The sequence below is a fragment of the Takifugu flavidus genome, chromosome 1 (genome assembly GCF_003711565.1).
Source record: "Takifugu flavidus isolate HTHZ2018 chromosome 1, ASM371156v2, whole genome shotgun sequence".
NCBI classification, from domain to species: domain Eukaryota; kingdom Metazoa; phylum Chordata; class Actinopteri; order Tetraodontiformes; family Tetraodontidae; genus Takifugu; species Takifugu flavidus.
This window is the reverse complement of record NC_079520.1, coordinates 2399135-2415844: the sequence shown is the minus strand read 5'-3', so window position 1 is coordinate 2415844 and position 16710 is coordinate 2399135. Positions and strand designations below refer to the sequence as shown.

The following is a 16710-nucleotide window of genomic DNA, read 5'->3' as shown; positions in this document are numbered from 1 at the left end:
GATGGGACGACTCCCAAAGGCACCTGTCGTATGCTTGACTTCACTTTCATTCCTTTGCTCCTTTGAGACTCGCGTTCTTTTTTCTTTCTGCTGGTCCAACAGAATCGCTGGTGTCACGTTGTTGTTCTGCTCGGTGACGACCTTCGACGCCGTTGCTGACAGACTGTTGCTACCTGTCACCTGTTGCTCCAGCGACTCTGTGGCCCCCGGAGGCCTTTGATCCGCATCCAGCGGGTTTGTCCTCCGTCTGGTGTCTGACCTTCAGGCTGCTGAAGCTTAGATTATTCATCCTGGGCTCTGCTAGAGCCACTAGACCAGCATCAACAGCACAAGGTGTGCAGGGTTAACCGGAGCTGAGGTTAGCTGAGGCTGGAAGCTCGCTCCATGACCGCCTGACCCTGGCTGGAACTGCTGGAAAGGCTGGCTGGGTTGATTATCTGCTTTCACTGGTTAGGACAGACCACCCATCAGCAGGAGCCTAGTCCTGCTCAGGGTTTGTTCCTGTTCAAGGCAGTTCTCCTGATTTGGGGTTCTGTACTGTTGGATTGAAGTGAGGAGAGATGTTTAGCCTCTATAACAACAGCCACTGATCCCTCCTGACTTGGCATGGGAGACCTCTCCACCTGGACCTCTCTGTGACGCCTCCCTCCAACCACCTGGCTCGTCTTCATCAGCAAGAACCAGGACTTTCTCCCCACTGGAACCGCGACACCGCCCGGTGCCACGATGCTTAAACCCAGAGGAGGGTTAACGTTCATGAGGGACAATGCTGGTGAAGAAACCCCCAAACAGGCGTCCCGCCGTGTTTTCCCTGCTGCCTCCGAAACTTGAGGTTAAAAGGTGACTGAAAACAGAACACACTGTTTATAAAGTCCTGCTCGTCATTGAGAAAGCGGGATATGTTGCATGTTTTTGGAATTCTCCTGACAACACTGGACACGTGACTAAGCCCTTTTCTCACCTGCCCTTTTCCTGGTCTGCAGAGGAATGCTGCACGTTGTTGTGTGTTGTTGTGTTGTTGTGTGTGCATCTGTGGAAGCGTTTGCTCCTTTTTACCAGGAGAACTCGTGGCTGTGTGGATCAAACTCGCAGAATCTGTGGCTTATTTCAGTGGTGACACGTGCAGCTTGTGGAACAATCGTGTAACTAAACCCCGCGAAGCTCAGAAAATTTCTCTTGTCCCCACTTCTCTTTTTAGCCCAGCTCAGACGTGGAAACCAGACAAGCAAACAGCCCAGAATGTGAACATACTTTAAGCAACTCTTCCTATGGATCCATCCATCCAGCCGGTGGGTTTTGTTTCGACATGTGTCGTGGAACGGTGCAGCCGCGTTCCGAGTGCTGCAGTGATGCAAACATGCAGCTGACGCGCTGGATCGGCTTCAGTTGGCCAACGTGTTGCGACATTTCTCCTTTCAACATGTTTGCATGTGTGTGTTCGGGGAACAAACATCACTCAGACATTAAAACCACTTTTTTTTTTTTTTTTTAAATTGCATTTTGTTTATTTAAAAGAAAAAGAGAAAGAAAAAACCTTCAGGAAAATACACAACTTCCTGGCATACACAGAGAAACATAAGTTAAGAGTAGCAACAGCAGAGGAGACCTGGAACTTGTGGTCCGAGCAGAAACTGCAGCCTTTCCTGTTTTAAGCAGCGCTAATGTGAATACCTGAAATTAACACCTGTCTTCTGTCTGTAGGTCGTAACTAAATGGAAGATGACAAGACAATATACAATAAGCAGGCTCAAAAACAACATAATTACAGAACCAAGATGCATATGATTTAAACATAAATACTGTGATGCAGTTTAATGTAGCAAAAAAACAAAAAAACCCTCTGTAAACATTTAGTCCACCTAAGGTGAGTGTCATAATATTAAACCACTGCAGTCGCATATTCAGGTGCACATAGAAACCAAAGTTTAGCATCTCATCTACCGTTAACTTATACATAATGCTCCGAGTCTTTTTTGTCTTTGTTTTGTTTTTAAAGGATCTCCAAGTAGTGTTAAAATGTTGGTGTTTCCAGCGGCCGTGCTGCAGCTGTTGGGGCTCATTACGAGTATCCACGGCAACCGAGAGCGTTACTTCTGAATCGTCAGGCATCGGGGCCGTGATGCAACTGGATGTGAACGTGTGCACAGGCGTCGGGTTACGACACCGCGGCCACTTCCTCCAGGGCACGAGCGCCTTGTTAATGAATGACCGGCTAACTGTTTAGTCAAAACACCGCTAGCGTTTGTAAGTTATCATCACGGTTAACGCCCTCCCTGCCCACCAATGAGCAGAGTCGCTGTGGAAACGGAGGAAAATCCAGCCTGAAGGAGATCAATGCTGCGGTTTGAGGATCAAACGACCCGTGTAGGAGTTTAGGTCCAGAGGAAAAGAGTCTCGAACCTGCGTCTGAGGAGGGGAAACCGGCGTAAATGCTCGCTGGCACGTTCGCAGCCCCCCCCCCCCCCCAAAAAAAAGCTCCAAGTCAAGATATTTCTGCAGAAATGCAAATGGCAGCATCTAAAGTTTGATCACGCCTGACGAGAGACAAAGTAGAAGAAGTCATTTCATGCCTTGGACCAGCGCACGGGAATATTTCCGCCTACATTCTTGACGATTAGCGCACCGCATTCATACAAGTGACACGTATGGAAAGATGGATTTGAACGTATGGAAGATAGAGAGCAACCGTAGAACCTGCCGACCATGCATCGATCCTGTCCGCATTCCTGGAAACGTCCTGTTCTTCTGCGTCTCCTCTCACAGATCCAGTCTGAGCGGTGGGAAAACACTGACCACTGATCTGGAAGATTTCATGATCTTTTATTGGACATACACACCTGTATTTCTGGACCACACCCACATCACAGACAAACACACCGCCCCTGGTTTCAGAGTCAAAGTAATTAACGCGGGTGGATGTGTGGAAATCTTAAAAAAAAAAAGGACATTTTTACTCCACATAGTTAACACTTACTTTCAAGGAATAATAATTCAAAAAATACTATTCTGAAATCCACCTGCTTCAGCGTCGCCCTCGTTAGCCTTTAAAGCTCATCTCTGAACACCATACCACACGTAGCTCCCTCCCGTCCAGTCCCTCCAATCAAACCTGCAGTAAAGCCTGTAATATTCTCGCCTTCTCAGCTCCGGGGGCCACTACAACCCCCCCACCCCCACCCCCCCTCCCCATCAGAGTCCGTCCCTAACCAGCATGTCAGCAGTAATTGGACCAAGCAGAAGTACATTAACACACACTACTGTAGCATTAATTAATTAAACAGACACCCCTGGCATCGGCCCCAGGAGAAGCTCACCAGAAAGGGGGCACGGGGGCAAGTTCAGGGCATGAAGGAACTCGGATCTGCTCAACACAGGTGTCAGAGTAACGGGAGGGGTAGTTAGAGGTGGCGGTTACTGACCGGCCCGGGGACCGACGCAAAATCTGTCCCGTCCACAACGCGAGGAGCACCAGAAAGCGGAGATGGGAACGAGCCGCCCCCTTAGATCCACCTTTCCTTTCCGCTCTTTCCTGGTTGCTAATCGCTGACGGGGGTTTGTTTGAGGAGCTGCTGACCCAGGAGGCCGCAGCTCCGGCTGCAACGGGCTGGTTGGTGGTGGTGTTCTTCTTCTTCTCAGAGTGCTGACAAGACATCGACGGTGAGTTCTGAGATCCAGTGTTAGTGAGGGAGGAGGAAGAGGAGGAGGAGGAAGGCAGGGTCTGGACCTCTACCAGCTGAGCAGGTTGCTTCGACCCAGAGTCATGAAGTAGACCTGGCTGGAGCCTCCGGAGCGAACCGAGGCGAAGAACACCTGCGGAGGACGGACAGAGGTGTGTTTTAAAACGGGTCGGTCCTGGAGCGGCGCCGACAAGCATCTACCAGCTCTACCTTGTCGTTTCTCTCACAGAGGAACTTGAGTCTCTGGGCTCTCTTATGCATGAAGACGCCGTCCAGGTGACCCGTCTCCACCGAGCGGATCTCTATGGCCTTCTCTCCCCAGCCCATGATCTGGTTGGAGCGAATGTAAGCTGCAAACACATTTGCATTAAGGGGTGAGGCGGAGATGCTGCTCGCTCCACCTCGGGGGGCGGAGCCGAGCGAGCCGCGTCGGGCCAGTGCTGCCGGTGCGCTCACCCACGGAGGTGGGCATCTCTCCCCACTGCAGCACCACGTCCTTGGTGATGCGTCCGTAGGTGTTGACGTAGACGCCCTCGTCCTCGTAGCACACCAGCAGCTCGATGCCGTCGGTGTTGGGCAGGATGATGATGGCGTGAGGCTGGATGCTGGTCTGGATCTGCAGAAACACGCAGAACCGGGTCACAGCGGGGTCTCTGACCCCCCCTCGACTTTCACACCAACGGGAATTCTTACGTGCGTCGGCAGGTAAATGTCGTAGACGGCGCCAGAGTCGACATCCACGGCGTGGAAGCCCGAACAGGAGCCGTAGATGACCTTTAACCTCTGCCCTTCCTCTACAGTGAGGTCAACCAGCAGGGGCCTGTGCACCAGGTCACCAAAAGACTGAAAAAGCAAACGCAGGTCAGGTTCTTGCATCTGATGGGCAAATATCTGCAGCTGCACAAGGGTTCGGGGTTAAATGGTGCGAGCTGTAGCTCACCTTGAAGGCCATGAACTTGTGGTAGGGTTTTGGAGCCCAGGCGTAGACCTCCACCGAGTTCTTCAGGGCAAGGACCAAAAATTTAATCCTCTCATATTTCACTGGAGAACAAAAGAGGAGCTTCAGAAAAAACGGGAAATGGCAAATTCCGCTCAAACGTGTGCAGGAATTGGTTAAAGCTGATGTCGCCTCGTTATTTCTCGTCTAATGGTCATAAATACGTCGTCGGGTACGACAGGGTTGAGACATTTTTGATTTTATTCAGAATTTTTGTTGTACTTTCCATCAGTTTAAGCTTCAAAGTCTGAATCTGATGAATAATGAATGAGGATCTCCTTCTGATTGAGATTTATTCTCTGATCAATGGAGCGGAGTTTCCAACAGGAAGTGCTGGTCCTCGCATGGAGGAGCAGCCCAGAAAGAGGACATTCTGAAGTTTACTTAACGAGGGAACTTCCTCCTCCGCTCATTCACTGTGTTTGAGTGGGAAAAATGCTGATTTATCCAAACAGAGATCAACTCAGAGGTAAATAAGACCAGGAATCCGCCCACGCTCCTGCAGAGGGACAAAGACGGGACGGAACCTACCCACTTTGTAGTGGACACAGCCTTCCAGGTCTCCTACGGTGGTCCAACCCTGCTTCTTCTCCACCTCGGGGTCATTATGCAGGATTTTGTTCCTCAGCCAGGACAGGTAGTAAACGCGCAGTTTGTTCTTCTTACCTGTCGCATAAACGTTCCATCAAAACTCCAGATTAAAACACGAGTTCGGGGAAATCAGAGGAATTGGGGTGTTGATGTTTATCCTCCAGTCTGTTTGTGCTGATGGACATTCTGGCTGAGGATGAAACAGTTTGTGCCGAAACACGCTGACGACAACAACAACAACCACCACCACCTGTTTCATTGGACGTTAATGGAGACGTGACTTTTAGAAGTCATCGGTATTTTGGTTGAATGGAAACAACTGATCAGCCGCTGATGGCGTTCTTGTGCGTCAGAACCTCGGCTCATCTGGATGCAACTTTCCATGACGTAAAACTCCAGGAACCAAACATGTCGGAGGAAATCGACACGTTGTGGTATTTCCTACTATAATGTGTCAGCGTTACATAGCCGGCACACACAGTATGTGGTTCCATGGAGCTGAGATTTACTTAACATCCGCTTAAAATATCTGTTGGGACATGAAAGAGTGTGTGTGTGTGTGTGTGTGTGTGTGTGTGTGAGAGAGAAGCTGAGAAAGGGAAGAAGAACACGAAAGTGCTTTCTATATGAGAAGTTGTGGGACTCGACACGTGATAACTGCAATAGTTGCGCGGAGCGTGTGGGGCTAGCTTGTCGGCACGCACATTTAGTCTAAAAAAAGTCCCGGACAGGCAGAAGACAGAAATGTTTTCAGATTTCAGGTGGACAGTTTTGTCCAGCACCACCATGGATGCTGAGGCGATGCTCCACTTCCATCCCCATACCTGATATAGTGACCAGCACGTTGAGACCCTCCAGGACGTCCATCTGCTGGAAGCGTCTTCTGTTGATCAGAGGGTAAACTTTTCCCTGCCCGCTGCGATCCAGCAGCATCAGTCCGCTCTCTGTTCCCACCAACAGGTTGACTCCTAGACACACAAACACACACACGCTTAATAAAACGCCAAAATACAGCACATCTATCGATCAGCTGCGGCTGTGGTGCCCCCTGGTGGTGACACGAACGAACTTGTCATCAGCTGTTCAGAATTTTGAATTGTCTAGTCAACAATGTGTTGAAATCTTGGTTGGTGCTTTACAAATGAAATAAATTTCTCTTTAGGCGAGTTAATTTGTGCCGCTGAGCCCATTTCCTGTTTGAAGAGCTCCCCTCTCTTCCCCCAGCGGCAGCAACGTGTCCCCGAGGCGTTCCGTTGCTACATTCTTACCCCACAGTGCTGCACACAGGATCTCAGAGTTGAACCTCTTCTTATATTTGCGGATCTCTGGTGTGTCGCTCTGCGGGCGAGTGTTAACCGGATTAACGTTAACCACAGATCCCTTTCGCGACGGGTCGGCCCTCAGCGCCTCTGCCAGCCGGGCGTCGTTGCCGTAGCCTTAAAGGTCAAAGCGAAGGGCTTGGTTAGACTTTAGGAGGCAGGTGACTTATTTTTGGGGGCATTATTCAGCTTGGCCACCGAGATTGAAACTCACCGAGATTATTGAGGGCGCTGCCGGTGGATGGCGAGACCTGGAGGAGGCGTGGATCGATGAAGGGAGTGAAGGAGGAAGAAGATTTGTGTTTCTGCATGTTGTTGCTGGATTGGCTCTAAAGTGGGACATGAAGTGTTAGAGCTGATGTGACATCGCCGCATGTTTAAGGATCAAAAGCACGTTTGCAGCATTAAACAAACAATAAATACAATGTAAGCAGGCAAACGGAGGAAACTTTTATACATGCAGGTTGCATTCATGGTGGTAAAATGAACAACTATGGAAAAAGATGGAGGGTAAAACATATGGAGCACTGCTGACCAAAAGAATAAAAGGGGAAATAAAAATGTAGTTTAGAGAAATGGACTGCCATGGGTAACATACGTGCCAGTCTGCTCCTACCTGCCCAGAAATTCTGTCAGTGGAATGTAAAAATATGACTGGGTTCAGTAAAATACAAAAAGTAATCTGAACCAGAGCTCCACTCTTAAACTCTGTGTTAAATTCCAGTTGTATTCTCTAAAAACCTGATGGCAGAACAATAAAGAATCGACGGTCAGTTCCTACGGTGACCAGCAGGGGGCAGCCTAAAACTCGGACATAACTCGGTCTCTTCTGCTGTTACACGCTCGACACCCCTGAATGGGTCAGAACACGTTGGGGGGGGACATACCTCTGACAGGATGCCGAGTTTTTCCAGAGGACTCTGAGGGGACATGGTGGAGGGGCTGGCAAGGCTGGAGAGGAAGGGGAGTTGGACACAGTGGAGGAGGGGGAGGAATGGTGGCTCTGCTGGATCAGGTCTGGGAGGAGGTGAATGCGGCCGGCAAAGCCGTTCCTGTCCGCGTGCTGTGTGGGATGGTGGTGGTGGTGGTGGTGGTGATGGTGGTGATGGGGGCTGGGTGTGTGATGTACCAGGCCCGGGCTGGAGCCAGGGCTTGGGGAGAAGCCCGTAAGCAGGCCAACTGTCTGGCCTTGGCCCGGGCCGGGGTTCTGACGCTTTCTGCTGTCACCTGCACTCTGGAAATAGAAAGAGGGGTACACGACTTTGGGTCTAGATGCGTTCCTGATGAGTTCAGGGGACGGGAAGGTGTTAGCTAGAGCGAAGGGCAAACTACAGCGGCTACTCTACAGGTGGGAAGAGATTAGTTAGTCAATTACAGGCTGTGATCCTGCTAATCAAGAGGTTTCAGATGGAACTGGAAACTTTATACGACTGTTAATGCCAACGTGAGTGGGTCCATCTAGTTTATTTAATTATTTAGTCCAGACTTGGCTCTCCATGGCCGCAGAGACATCAACATAAAAAGGAATGGAAGCACTTGTGGGGGGGTGAACAGAACACATGATGGAAACATGAAAGATATTGGGATGGCGATGCGTTGGCCCTCCTGTCTGGGGTACCTGTCTGACGATCAGCGTGCTGTCTTTGCAGGGCGTGGAGCCGGCGTCGCTCTCGCCTTCATCGTGAACGATCATGGTCTTCACCGACTCGGTCTCCCCGTTGCTCAGCCTGGAGGACCTGCAGGAGAGCGGAGCAGCCATTCACCACGGACGTGTCCCGCTTCCACGCTTCCACCCGGCGTGATTAAAAAAAAAAGACAAAGGTGTAGACCTACACAGCCCTGGAGTCCTCCGGGCCAGAGGTCGACTCTTCACCCGCCTCCTGATCAACCTCTTCGTCGTCATCTTCATCGGTGGTGTCCGATTCCTCGCTGGAGGATGAATAATCCGTCACCTTATTAGGGGGGCGAACGTCGTCCACGGCGCGCAGCTCCTTGGCTAAAGCAGTCAGGTCCTAGACACCAGGAGGTGAAGAGAAAAGCCTGAATCAACTCTCATCTCCATCACGGAGGAATTCAACCCCTCCTTCAGTCAGGAGCTCAAGGTTTAGAAAGAGCAAGAAACGGAAGATGCTTGAGGAGGAGAAAGGCGTTAGAAAGGTAAACCAGCCAATGAGAAGCCAACGTGAGAGCAGGAAAGCCAGCAGATGGAGACAGAGAGCAGCGGATGCTCCACGGCTCTGGAGGCAAAGGTTAGTGGGTTAATTATATCATAATGAAACAATCATATGAGCGGCAAAGATTAGCGGAGAGAAAGCAGATGTCAGTGAGGAAAGCCCTCCTGGGAGGGAGCTCGGTCCGAAAGAGCGAAAAGACGTCACGTGACGTCCACGTGCTGTCTGATCAGGCCATGCTAAGGTGACTCAGTCTAGCTTGAACCAGCGCGGCTGCGGCACCACCAGAGTTCTAGGTCAACCCCTACAGGACTCTACTCATCTGAGGCTCTCACCGCTGGTCTGCTCGGCCTGACCAAGTCCCTCCTGTCATCTGGTTTTTTCCCAGCATTCTCTGGACGCTGGAAGGGCAAGCCCTCCGATTTGGAGGAGGCTGAAGAGGGTGGAAAGAAATTTTATTGTAAAAGGAAAATGACAAATCGGCCGCTGCCTTGGCGTTCTCATTAGCGCCTCTAAGCTACGCGCCCACTCACAGCGAGCCCTGAACCTTTCTCCAGAGCCACAGTGAGACCCGGGCTGAGAGCTGGAGTTACTGGAGCTGCTGGAAGAGCTGGAGCCTCCGCTGCCACTGTTATTAGATGATTTGGGAACCAGTCTCTCCACTCGTTCCCAGAGCAGCCGCGGCTCCGCTACACTGCAAACACCAGAGTCAAAAAGGTCAAAGGTGAAGCCACTGTTAGGGCTGTCGGGCTTAAGGCTCAAATAAAATCTTTATTATTTTTTTTGTTTAGTTTTCATTATTTTGACATTGATGCTGAAACTGGCAGCCATCTCACAGGTCCCATCGTAGCTTTACCTGCCAGGGTTGCGTTGCACTGCGTGGCTGCTGCGTGGGGAGTTGCTATGGTGATGAGGCGAGTCGCGCCTTGACAACACTGGGGACCTTGATGTAGTTCTGACAGGAACCTTTTGTGATAAAGACAGTGACCAGCTCACGCGTGCACACAGGATGTGCACAAATGCGCTTGATATTGCAAAGAAAGCACAATACATCACAACAGCGTCACCTGCTAACATGCTAACACAGCCGCTAACACGCTAATACAGCTGCTAGCTGCTAACACGCTAATGAAGCTGTGACCTCCAGCAGAAAATCTGGAGCACCACTCACAGATCACGTGCTCAGACATTTTGCCATCTTCACACATAAACCAGGGGAAGCAGAACATTTGGTAACATTCGCAGCTACAGAACAAATCACGACCCGGCAGATCAGCCCCCCCCGATCCTCGAGCTGGGACTCTGGCTCAAGTTTACGCGACGCCTCTGCTGAAACTCTGTAATCCACAGAGTTCAGACTTGGCAGCTTTGTGGTTCAGCTTGTGAGCAGTTTTGTTTAGTCCAGGTTTCTTTTTTGGGTGGCACCAGCCTTTGAAGGCCCTTCAGATCTTTTTTTGGACAGCATGTAAACACGTGTTCCCCGTTCTGTTCTGCTGCCACACCGACTGCTGAGGTGGGAATCGTGTCTAAACGCAGAAGCTCTCGCCTGCTTTGCTTATTTTACTCTTTCCCCAGTTTTATTTCTGCCGTCCTGCGGTTGTCGGTCTGTATTAGCCTGGGGGGGCGGGGTGGAGGACAACAGCAGACAGACTGTTTGGACCTGCAGCAGTGTGCAGCGTTACCACGACAACAACAGCCAACACTGGTGTTTCTTAAATTTACTTTGTAAAACATGTAAAGCAGACAGAAGTGATGGTGACGACAGCTTCCTCCTTCTGTCCTCATCATTTATCCTGTATCAGAGGAACAGTCACGATTCCCTTGTAGCTGCCCCCCCCCCTTAAAGGTAAAAAGCTTTTAATTATATTAAACTGTCTAATTATCCTTTGTTTTAAATGGTGGATGGAAGCTTACTCCAATAATAAAGTAAATATTGCGGAAGCGTGTTGGTGTTGACAGCTGCTCTCCTTTCACATTCTTACCCTGGGCGGGACCTCCTCTTGGGGGGCCGGGTCGTGGGGCGAGGGTCTGTGCTGGGGGCGGGGATGTGATGATGATGAAGATGATGAGGGTGGAGGGTGATGGTGGTGTTTTGGGGGGTCCTGGCTGTTGCGCAGGTGCAGGTTTTCAAAGCTAAGGGTGAGCGGGTCGCTGAAGGAGTGCGAGCGTGACATGGGAGGTGGGGGGGCGGCGGTGGGAGGTGGCGTGGCCATGCTGCCGCTGCTCTTTACAGCGGCCAGATGTGAGCGGACCTTACAGACGACACACAAAAAGAAGAACACAGTGCAGGAGCATGGGTCAGTCTGCATGCAAGGGCGAGCCAACAGGCAGGGGCATTCTGGGTAATTTCTGTGGGTTTGGGGATTAAAGCCATTCAGGAGCCTGAAACAGTTCCCTGAGGAACGCCTGAGTCAAGCCTCAACACTGTAATGCTAATAAAAATATCCTCGGATGTAAAATACTGGGGTTTCATTCCAACAGTTATAACAAAGATTACAGTTGACTCAGCGACACAGGAAGTGATGCGTGCACTGTAACCGGTGTCAGGATATTTGACTTGTTTTTAGGGTTTACTGGCGTCTGGAAACAGGTAAAGATGGTTGTAGCAGTGGTCATGAAATGCCATGAAGGAATGCAGAGAAAAGCAATGAAGGTATGGAAATTAAAGAGCAAATGAGGAGATAAACCAAACCAAGAAGGGCAGGAAGTGAGTGAAGGTGAAGCTGAACTGACCCGGGGACGGATGGCTTTTTAATGTTTCCTAGCTGAACATTAGTTCAAGGAACAAATCGTTACCATTGTTTAAGCCTCAGCAGGATTCAGCCTCATCGCCTCAAGCAGGGGGCATGCGCACGTGCACGTTTCACTTTTAAACGGTGTGAAACTAATGACTGACTCGCCATCGGGCCCCTATTACGCGACCTGCTGCACACCTACGCCAACGTTTGTGTTTGTGTTTATTAGAATCAGCATTACAGGATAAAAAGGTGAATCAGCGCAGCACAGACAGCCAAACCTCCGTCACCATCACCAGTCGGTCACAGAGAAAAGAGCCGCCTCTGAAAGGACGAAGCTGGAAATATCCCCCGCTTTCTGACAGGACGTGAATAATCAGGGACGACGTCGGTTCATTTTCAGCCCCGCAGAAAGTTTTGATTAACAAAGAAGCCTGAAAATAAAGAGCGACATCCTGGAGACGTTTCCTGTGGCGGAGGAACACCTGAAAGCGTTGGGCTGTGACGTGTCACAGCAAAAAAAGGTTTTAACCCCCTGAAAAAGAAACTCCTGATGAGAGGAACTGCAACGCCGGGAGCAGAACCAGCGCTGCCGCAACCCACAGCGCAACCTCGTCGCCATAACAACCCGGGCCGCTGCCAGTGAAACAACAAATCAAAGACTGTGGTTACCTGTGGTTCCACAGGCCGGTGCATGGCGGGCGCCTCCGACGCCGAGCTGCCGTTGGGGTAGGACGACTCGGAGCGCGGCGGCACTGGAGGCTGCTGCGGTTTGGTCTGAGCCGCCTGAGGGGAACCCTGGACGTTTTTCCGATATCGCTCGTCAGCCTGAGACAGACACAGGTCAGCGGCTTTAGTGGCGGGTTAAGGGAACAGGGCGAGGGCGAGGCGGAGATGACAGAAGCCGTTCGGCGCTCCCGTGTGTTAGTCCCCCCCCCCCCCCCTGCAGCGCAGAGACGGTTCTGCTGAAACAGGCGCATCAAAGACAGCTGTGTTATTGCTTCCCTGAGTGGCGTCCCCCACGTCCCTGCAGGTAGGACGAGACCACGACCGCAGGAGCTCATCATGCATGTTTCAGAGTCAAGAACAACATTGGGTCAGAGCCGCCGCTGCAGCTCCTGCTGTTTCGTGAGAGGAAAATACCCTCTACAGGGTTCTACTGCCCATCCTTCACCCCTGGCGGAGCCCCGGCTGCTCCTGCCTTCACTTCACAACAAATCTTCCCATGGAAAAAGACCAAACCAACGCATGCAGAGCGTGTCCGCTGGAGAGCCCGGTTTAACGTGGAGCGTCCCACACCAGCAGCCAACCGCCACCACGTACGCACGGCACACCTGAAGCAGTGAGTGAGTACACACAAGCAGGAAGCGTTCTACAGCGGTCAGTCTGAGCTGCGAGGGGTCACCTCTCTCATTGGCTCGGAGCCGGGGGACGAGCCTTGCGCTTCTGCGGCTTTCTCCACACCGTGGCCCTGATCGGACCTTGTCCCGGTATTGTCAGGACTCTGCGGTTGCTTCGCAGCGTCCGGTTCTGGACTGTTCTTTATCCTGTCATGCTCGAGTTTGTGCGGGAGGCTGCCGCTCTGCTGCTGGGACGTTTTGCTACCGTCCTGGTTCTGGTTTTTCTGGAGGGACAGCAGATAGGCCTGCTCCTGCTGCAGCTGCCTTTGGAGCTTCTGGGCCTGGCGCTGCTCCTCCAGCTCCCGCCACTTATACTCCTGGGTGTGGGAAGGATCAAGTTGAACCAAAACAAACCAGGAAGACTGACGTGGAAGAGGTTTATTTTTACATCTCCAGCCGAGGCTGGATCCAGGTTAGATTGTAGCCCAGCCTTGTGATTGTGCTTCGGATTATTCCTGATTTGGGTCCCAATCACTAAATAAATTCATAATGTTTTTTTTGGATTAATCACGATAGCCGGAAGCGACGGGTTGGTGCGAGTCCTGAAAGTGGAGATGTGTCATATCCTTTTATTATGTGAATATCCTGCGTAGCCACAAGGGAGGCTCTCACTGACCGACTGGTTTTACATTTTAAATAACCTCTCTGGCTCCAGACTCCAAACATCTGGAATAAAAACATGGGAAACCCTCTTTTCCTGTTGGATGACTAGTTTCCCGCTGATGACATCATCATCGCTAAGGGGCCAGTAAACGTCCCAATTTCCCCAATAAAATGTGCGTGTGTGTGTGTGTGTGTGTGGGGATTAACAACTCTCAATAAAAGGCCCCCCCCCCAAAGCTAAACTCTTTAGAAGGAAACCCCGTATTAAGAGTTTATTGGATGGATCCTCACCAGCAGCATGGCCTGTTCATGAAGCAGCTGCTGCTGCAGGATCTCCAGGTGCCTCTGCTCCTCCTCCAACTGCCGGCGGATGTACTCCTGTCAATCAAACACTCATTTCAGCGTCCGGGTGCGCGGCTGTGAAAGGTTCTGAATGTCACGGCTGGTTTTAGAGCACGGAGCGGTACCTGCTCTCGGTCGGCTCGCCTCTTCTCCTCCTCGGCCCTCCGACGCTCCTCCTCCTCTTTGCGGCGCCGCTCCATCTCCTCGATGCGCCTCTTCTCCTCCTGCTCGCGGCGGCGCTGCTCGCGCTCCTGCTGCCTCCTCATCTCTCGTTCTCGCCGTTGTTGCTGCGGAGCCGCAGTTTTTGGGAATTACACACTCGCGCTAGCTTAGTGCGAGGAGCAGTGGATGTCGCCGAGCGCCATCCGGCCCGACAGGGGCGCGCACGTGCTGCGGTATTTACACCGCTGTGGCCCGTTCTGATGTACGATCGGGCCAAGAGCAGCAAACACAACCGTCTCTCTGCAGACGGAGCAGCTCTTCACCTCTGAGATGTTCTGTGAAGTCACACGGGCCACACATTCATCTTCCGTTTGTGGGCTGCTCTCAGCCTCTTTCCTCTTCCTTCCCTTCCACATACATTCCTTCCCGTCCCCTCTCCACATTTCTAATAGTCTCTTTGCGGCCGTCCGCTCCCGACTGCACAATTATTAGCATTAATAGGAAAAGAGTAATTGCAATAAGGCTGTTTGAGCTCATCCTCTCTGGACCGATTAGTGTTTCACATTATTTTCAGCTTTAATCTGATTTCAGGCTCATTAATGTAAAATCATCCAGCTCAAATCAAGCTGCCGAGCTCTACGTCAAACGGCTCGAATCATTTTTATGCGCAGGCGTCACCTTTGGAATTCCCTCTGGCAGCCGACGTTATCAGATTTCTGTCGGGATCAGCGCTAATTAAAAATAATGACACAGGTTAATCTGCTCCATTAAACGGCTGTGAAAGAAAAGCCCACTCGGCTGCGCGTGCACGAGATCAATAGTAAGTGAGCGACATTATAACAAACATTCCAGCATGTCCACCTGGGTTGTGGCTCCAGATGAGGGTCTGGATGGCTCCTCTAGAGGTGGCTTTCAGTTAAAACGCTCACCTCCTCCAGTCGTCTCCTCTGTTCCTTCTGCTGCTCAATACGTTTCTGCCTCTCGGCCAGCAGTTGGCGCTTGTACTCCTCCTGCTCCCGCAGCTGCTGCTCCTGGAGGAGCTGCTGGCGGCGGAGCGCCTCCGACCGCTCCTTGTTCTCCTGCTGCAGCCGGATGAAGTCGCGGCGCAGAGTGGACTCTCCCGGCACGTTGACGATGGAGCTTCACGCGGGCACAGATGTTTCTTCAGGATTCACTCACAGATTTGATCGTCACAGACTCGCGTGTCAGCGGGCGTTACCTGGGCTCGCCTTCCTGTTCCGACGCCTCCTCCTCCTCCTCTTCACTGCCGCTGTATTCATACTCTGTCTCATCTGAAAGAACAAACCAAGGACAATTAGGCCTTCATCGCTACGGCAACAGTGACAAATGAATCTGCAGTGGGTACAGTTCACAAGGCCAACCACACAGGGTTATGGTTGGGGACTCACCCTTCTCGCCCCTCTTCTTTTTGGTGCGGTCAATGTGGTCCTTGAGCTGGATGCGGACCTGCCTCTCGTTGGGCTGATCCCGGATGAAGGGGTGCTTGAGCAGCTGCTCAGTGGGGGGGCGCTGGGTGTAATTCTTCACCAGGCAGCCCTCGATGAAGCTGAAGAACTTCTTTGACCTGTCGCGTTAGGGGTTGAGGGGGACGCTGCGGGTCACTACGTCAACAACGGGGCGGTTCTACAGAGGCAGAGATTTACCAACCATTTTTTAGACTTGAGTCGAGGTGGGGGGTTCCTGGGGATGAGGAAGAGGGCTCTCATCGGGTGCATGTCACACAGAGCTGGAGGGGGCAGAGCGGACAGGTGAGGTGGTTTCACTGCTCCTTAACAGCAGTTCTGATCCAATCAGAAGGGTTTGTGAACATGCGGTGTACTCACGGGGGGCTCCCTCGGCCATTTCTATGGCCGTGATTCCACAGGACCACAGGTCACTCTGCAGGACAAATCAGACACAACACGGGCAGTTATTAGAGTTCATGCTCAATTTCTGTCCTGTCCCTCACCGTTAAAAACCGTTTTCTTCCCTTTATGCGTTGAACAGTCCAGTCTCATTTGTCAGCCTTACCCTGTAATCATAGGTAGCATCGGGGTTTTCGTCACAGGCTATAACCTCTGGAGCCATCCAATATGGAGTCCCAATAAAGGTGTTCCTACGGCCGACTGTCCGGTCCAGCTGAGCGCTGACGCCAAAGTCCACTGAGGAAACAGAAAGTTTGTCTCAAAGCAGTTCTAACTATCTGCGAGTGGTTAATGTAGCAACGTTAACACTGATGTTTAAACATTTTGTGTTTAAGAGGCATTAAATTTCAGCCCAGAGGCCAAATGAAAGATTCCTGTTGTTTGCTCTGGAAGCCGTGTTAATTAAAATCCTCTCTTCTCACGTTAAAAACACCCCGCTCGTGTCTACAGGCCATGTCTGGCAGCATTTTGTTGGCCAGGCAGCTCTGATTTAAATCTTTTATTCTGTGTTTTACCACAGTGGAACAGGCAGTTTCTGTTGTAATGAAAGACTTCAGCCCACAGAGTAAGGTTGCAGTTGCTCACACACTAAGTGGAAAATATAGAAAACATTTCCAATAGCACTTTTTTTTTGGGACGGATTCCAAAAGGCCGCATCTGTTTCTTCAGGTATTCAGGAATGATGCAGGACTGAAGCGAATCATTCGGCGGATTAATCACAACAAGTCTAAAGCAGGGCTGTCCCACATTCTTGGAAGCCTCGGCGATTGCCATGGCGGTCAGCAGGA

The 16710-nt window shown here is 51.3% G+C and overlaps 1 protein-coding gene across 1 annotated transcript in view; it reads right to left on the bottom strand.

The window, feature by feature from the left end:
• Positions 1-2801: 2801 nt before the first annotated feature.
• LOC130531225 (TRAF2 and NCK-interacting protein kinase-like) overlaps positions 2802-16710 on the bottom strand; it is a 36308-nt gene continuing 22399 nt past the window's right edge. Inside the window, 27 exon segments of the mRNA XM_057043162.1 lie at positions 2802-3810; positions 3888-4027; positions 4134-4293; positions 4371-4520; positions 4618-4718; positions 5206-5340; positions 6090-6233; positions 6534-6701; positions 6799-6913; positions 7472-7542; positions 7545-7818; positions 8203-8320; positions 8418-8596; positions 9091-9188; positions 9289-9449; positions 9612-9721; positions 10738-11007; positions 12163-12318; positions 12896-13207; positions 13785-13871; positions 13961-14122; positions 14927-15137; positions 15217-15289; positions 15407-15582; positions 15666-15744; positions 15842-15896; positions 16029-16159. Of these exon segments, the coding sequence (XP_056899142.1) occupies positions 3727-3810; positions 3888-4027; positions 4134-4293; positions 4371-4520; positions 4618-4718; positions 5206-5340; positions 6090-6233; positions 6534-6701; positions 6799-6913; positions 7472-7542; positions 7545-7818; positions 8203-8320; positions 8418-8596; positions 9091-9188; positions 9289-9449; positions 9612-9721; positions 10738-11007; positions 12163-12318; positions 12896-13207; positions 13785-13871; positions 13961-14122; positions 14927-15137; positions 15217-15289; positions 15407-15582; positions 15666-15744; positions 15842-15896; positions 16029-16159 (3920 nt within the window). The 3' untranslated portion in view covers positions 2802-3726.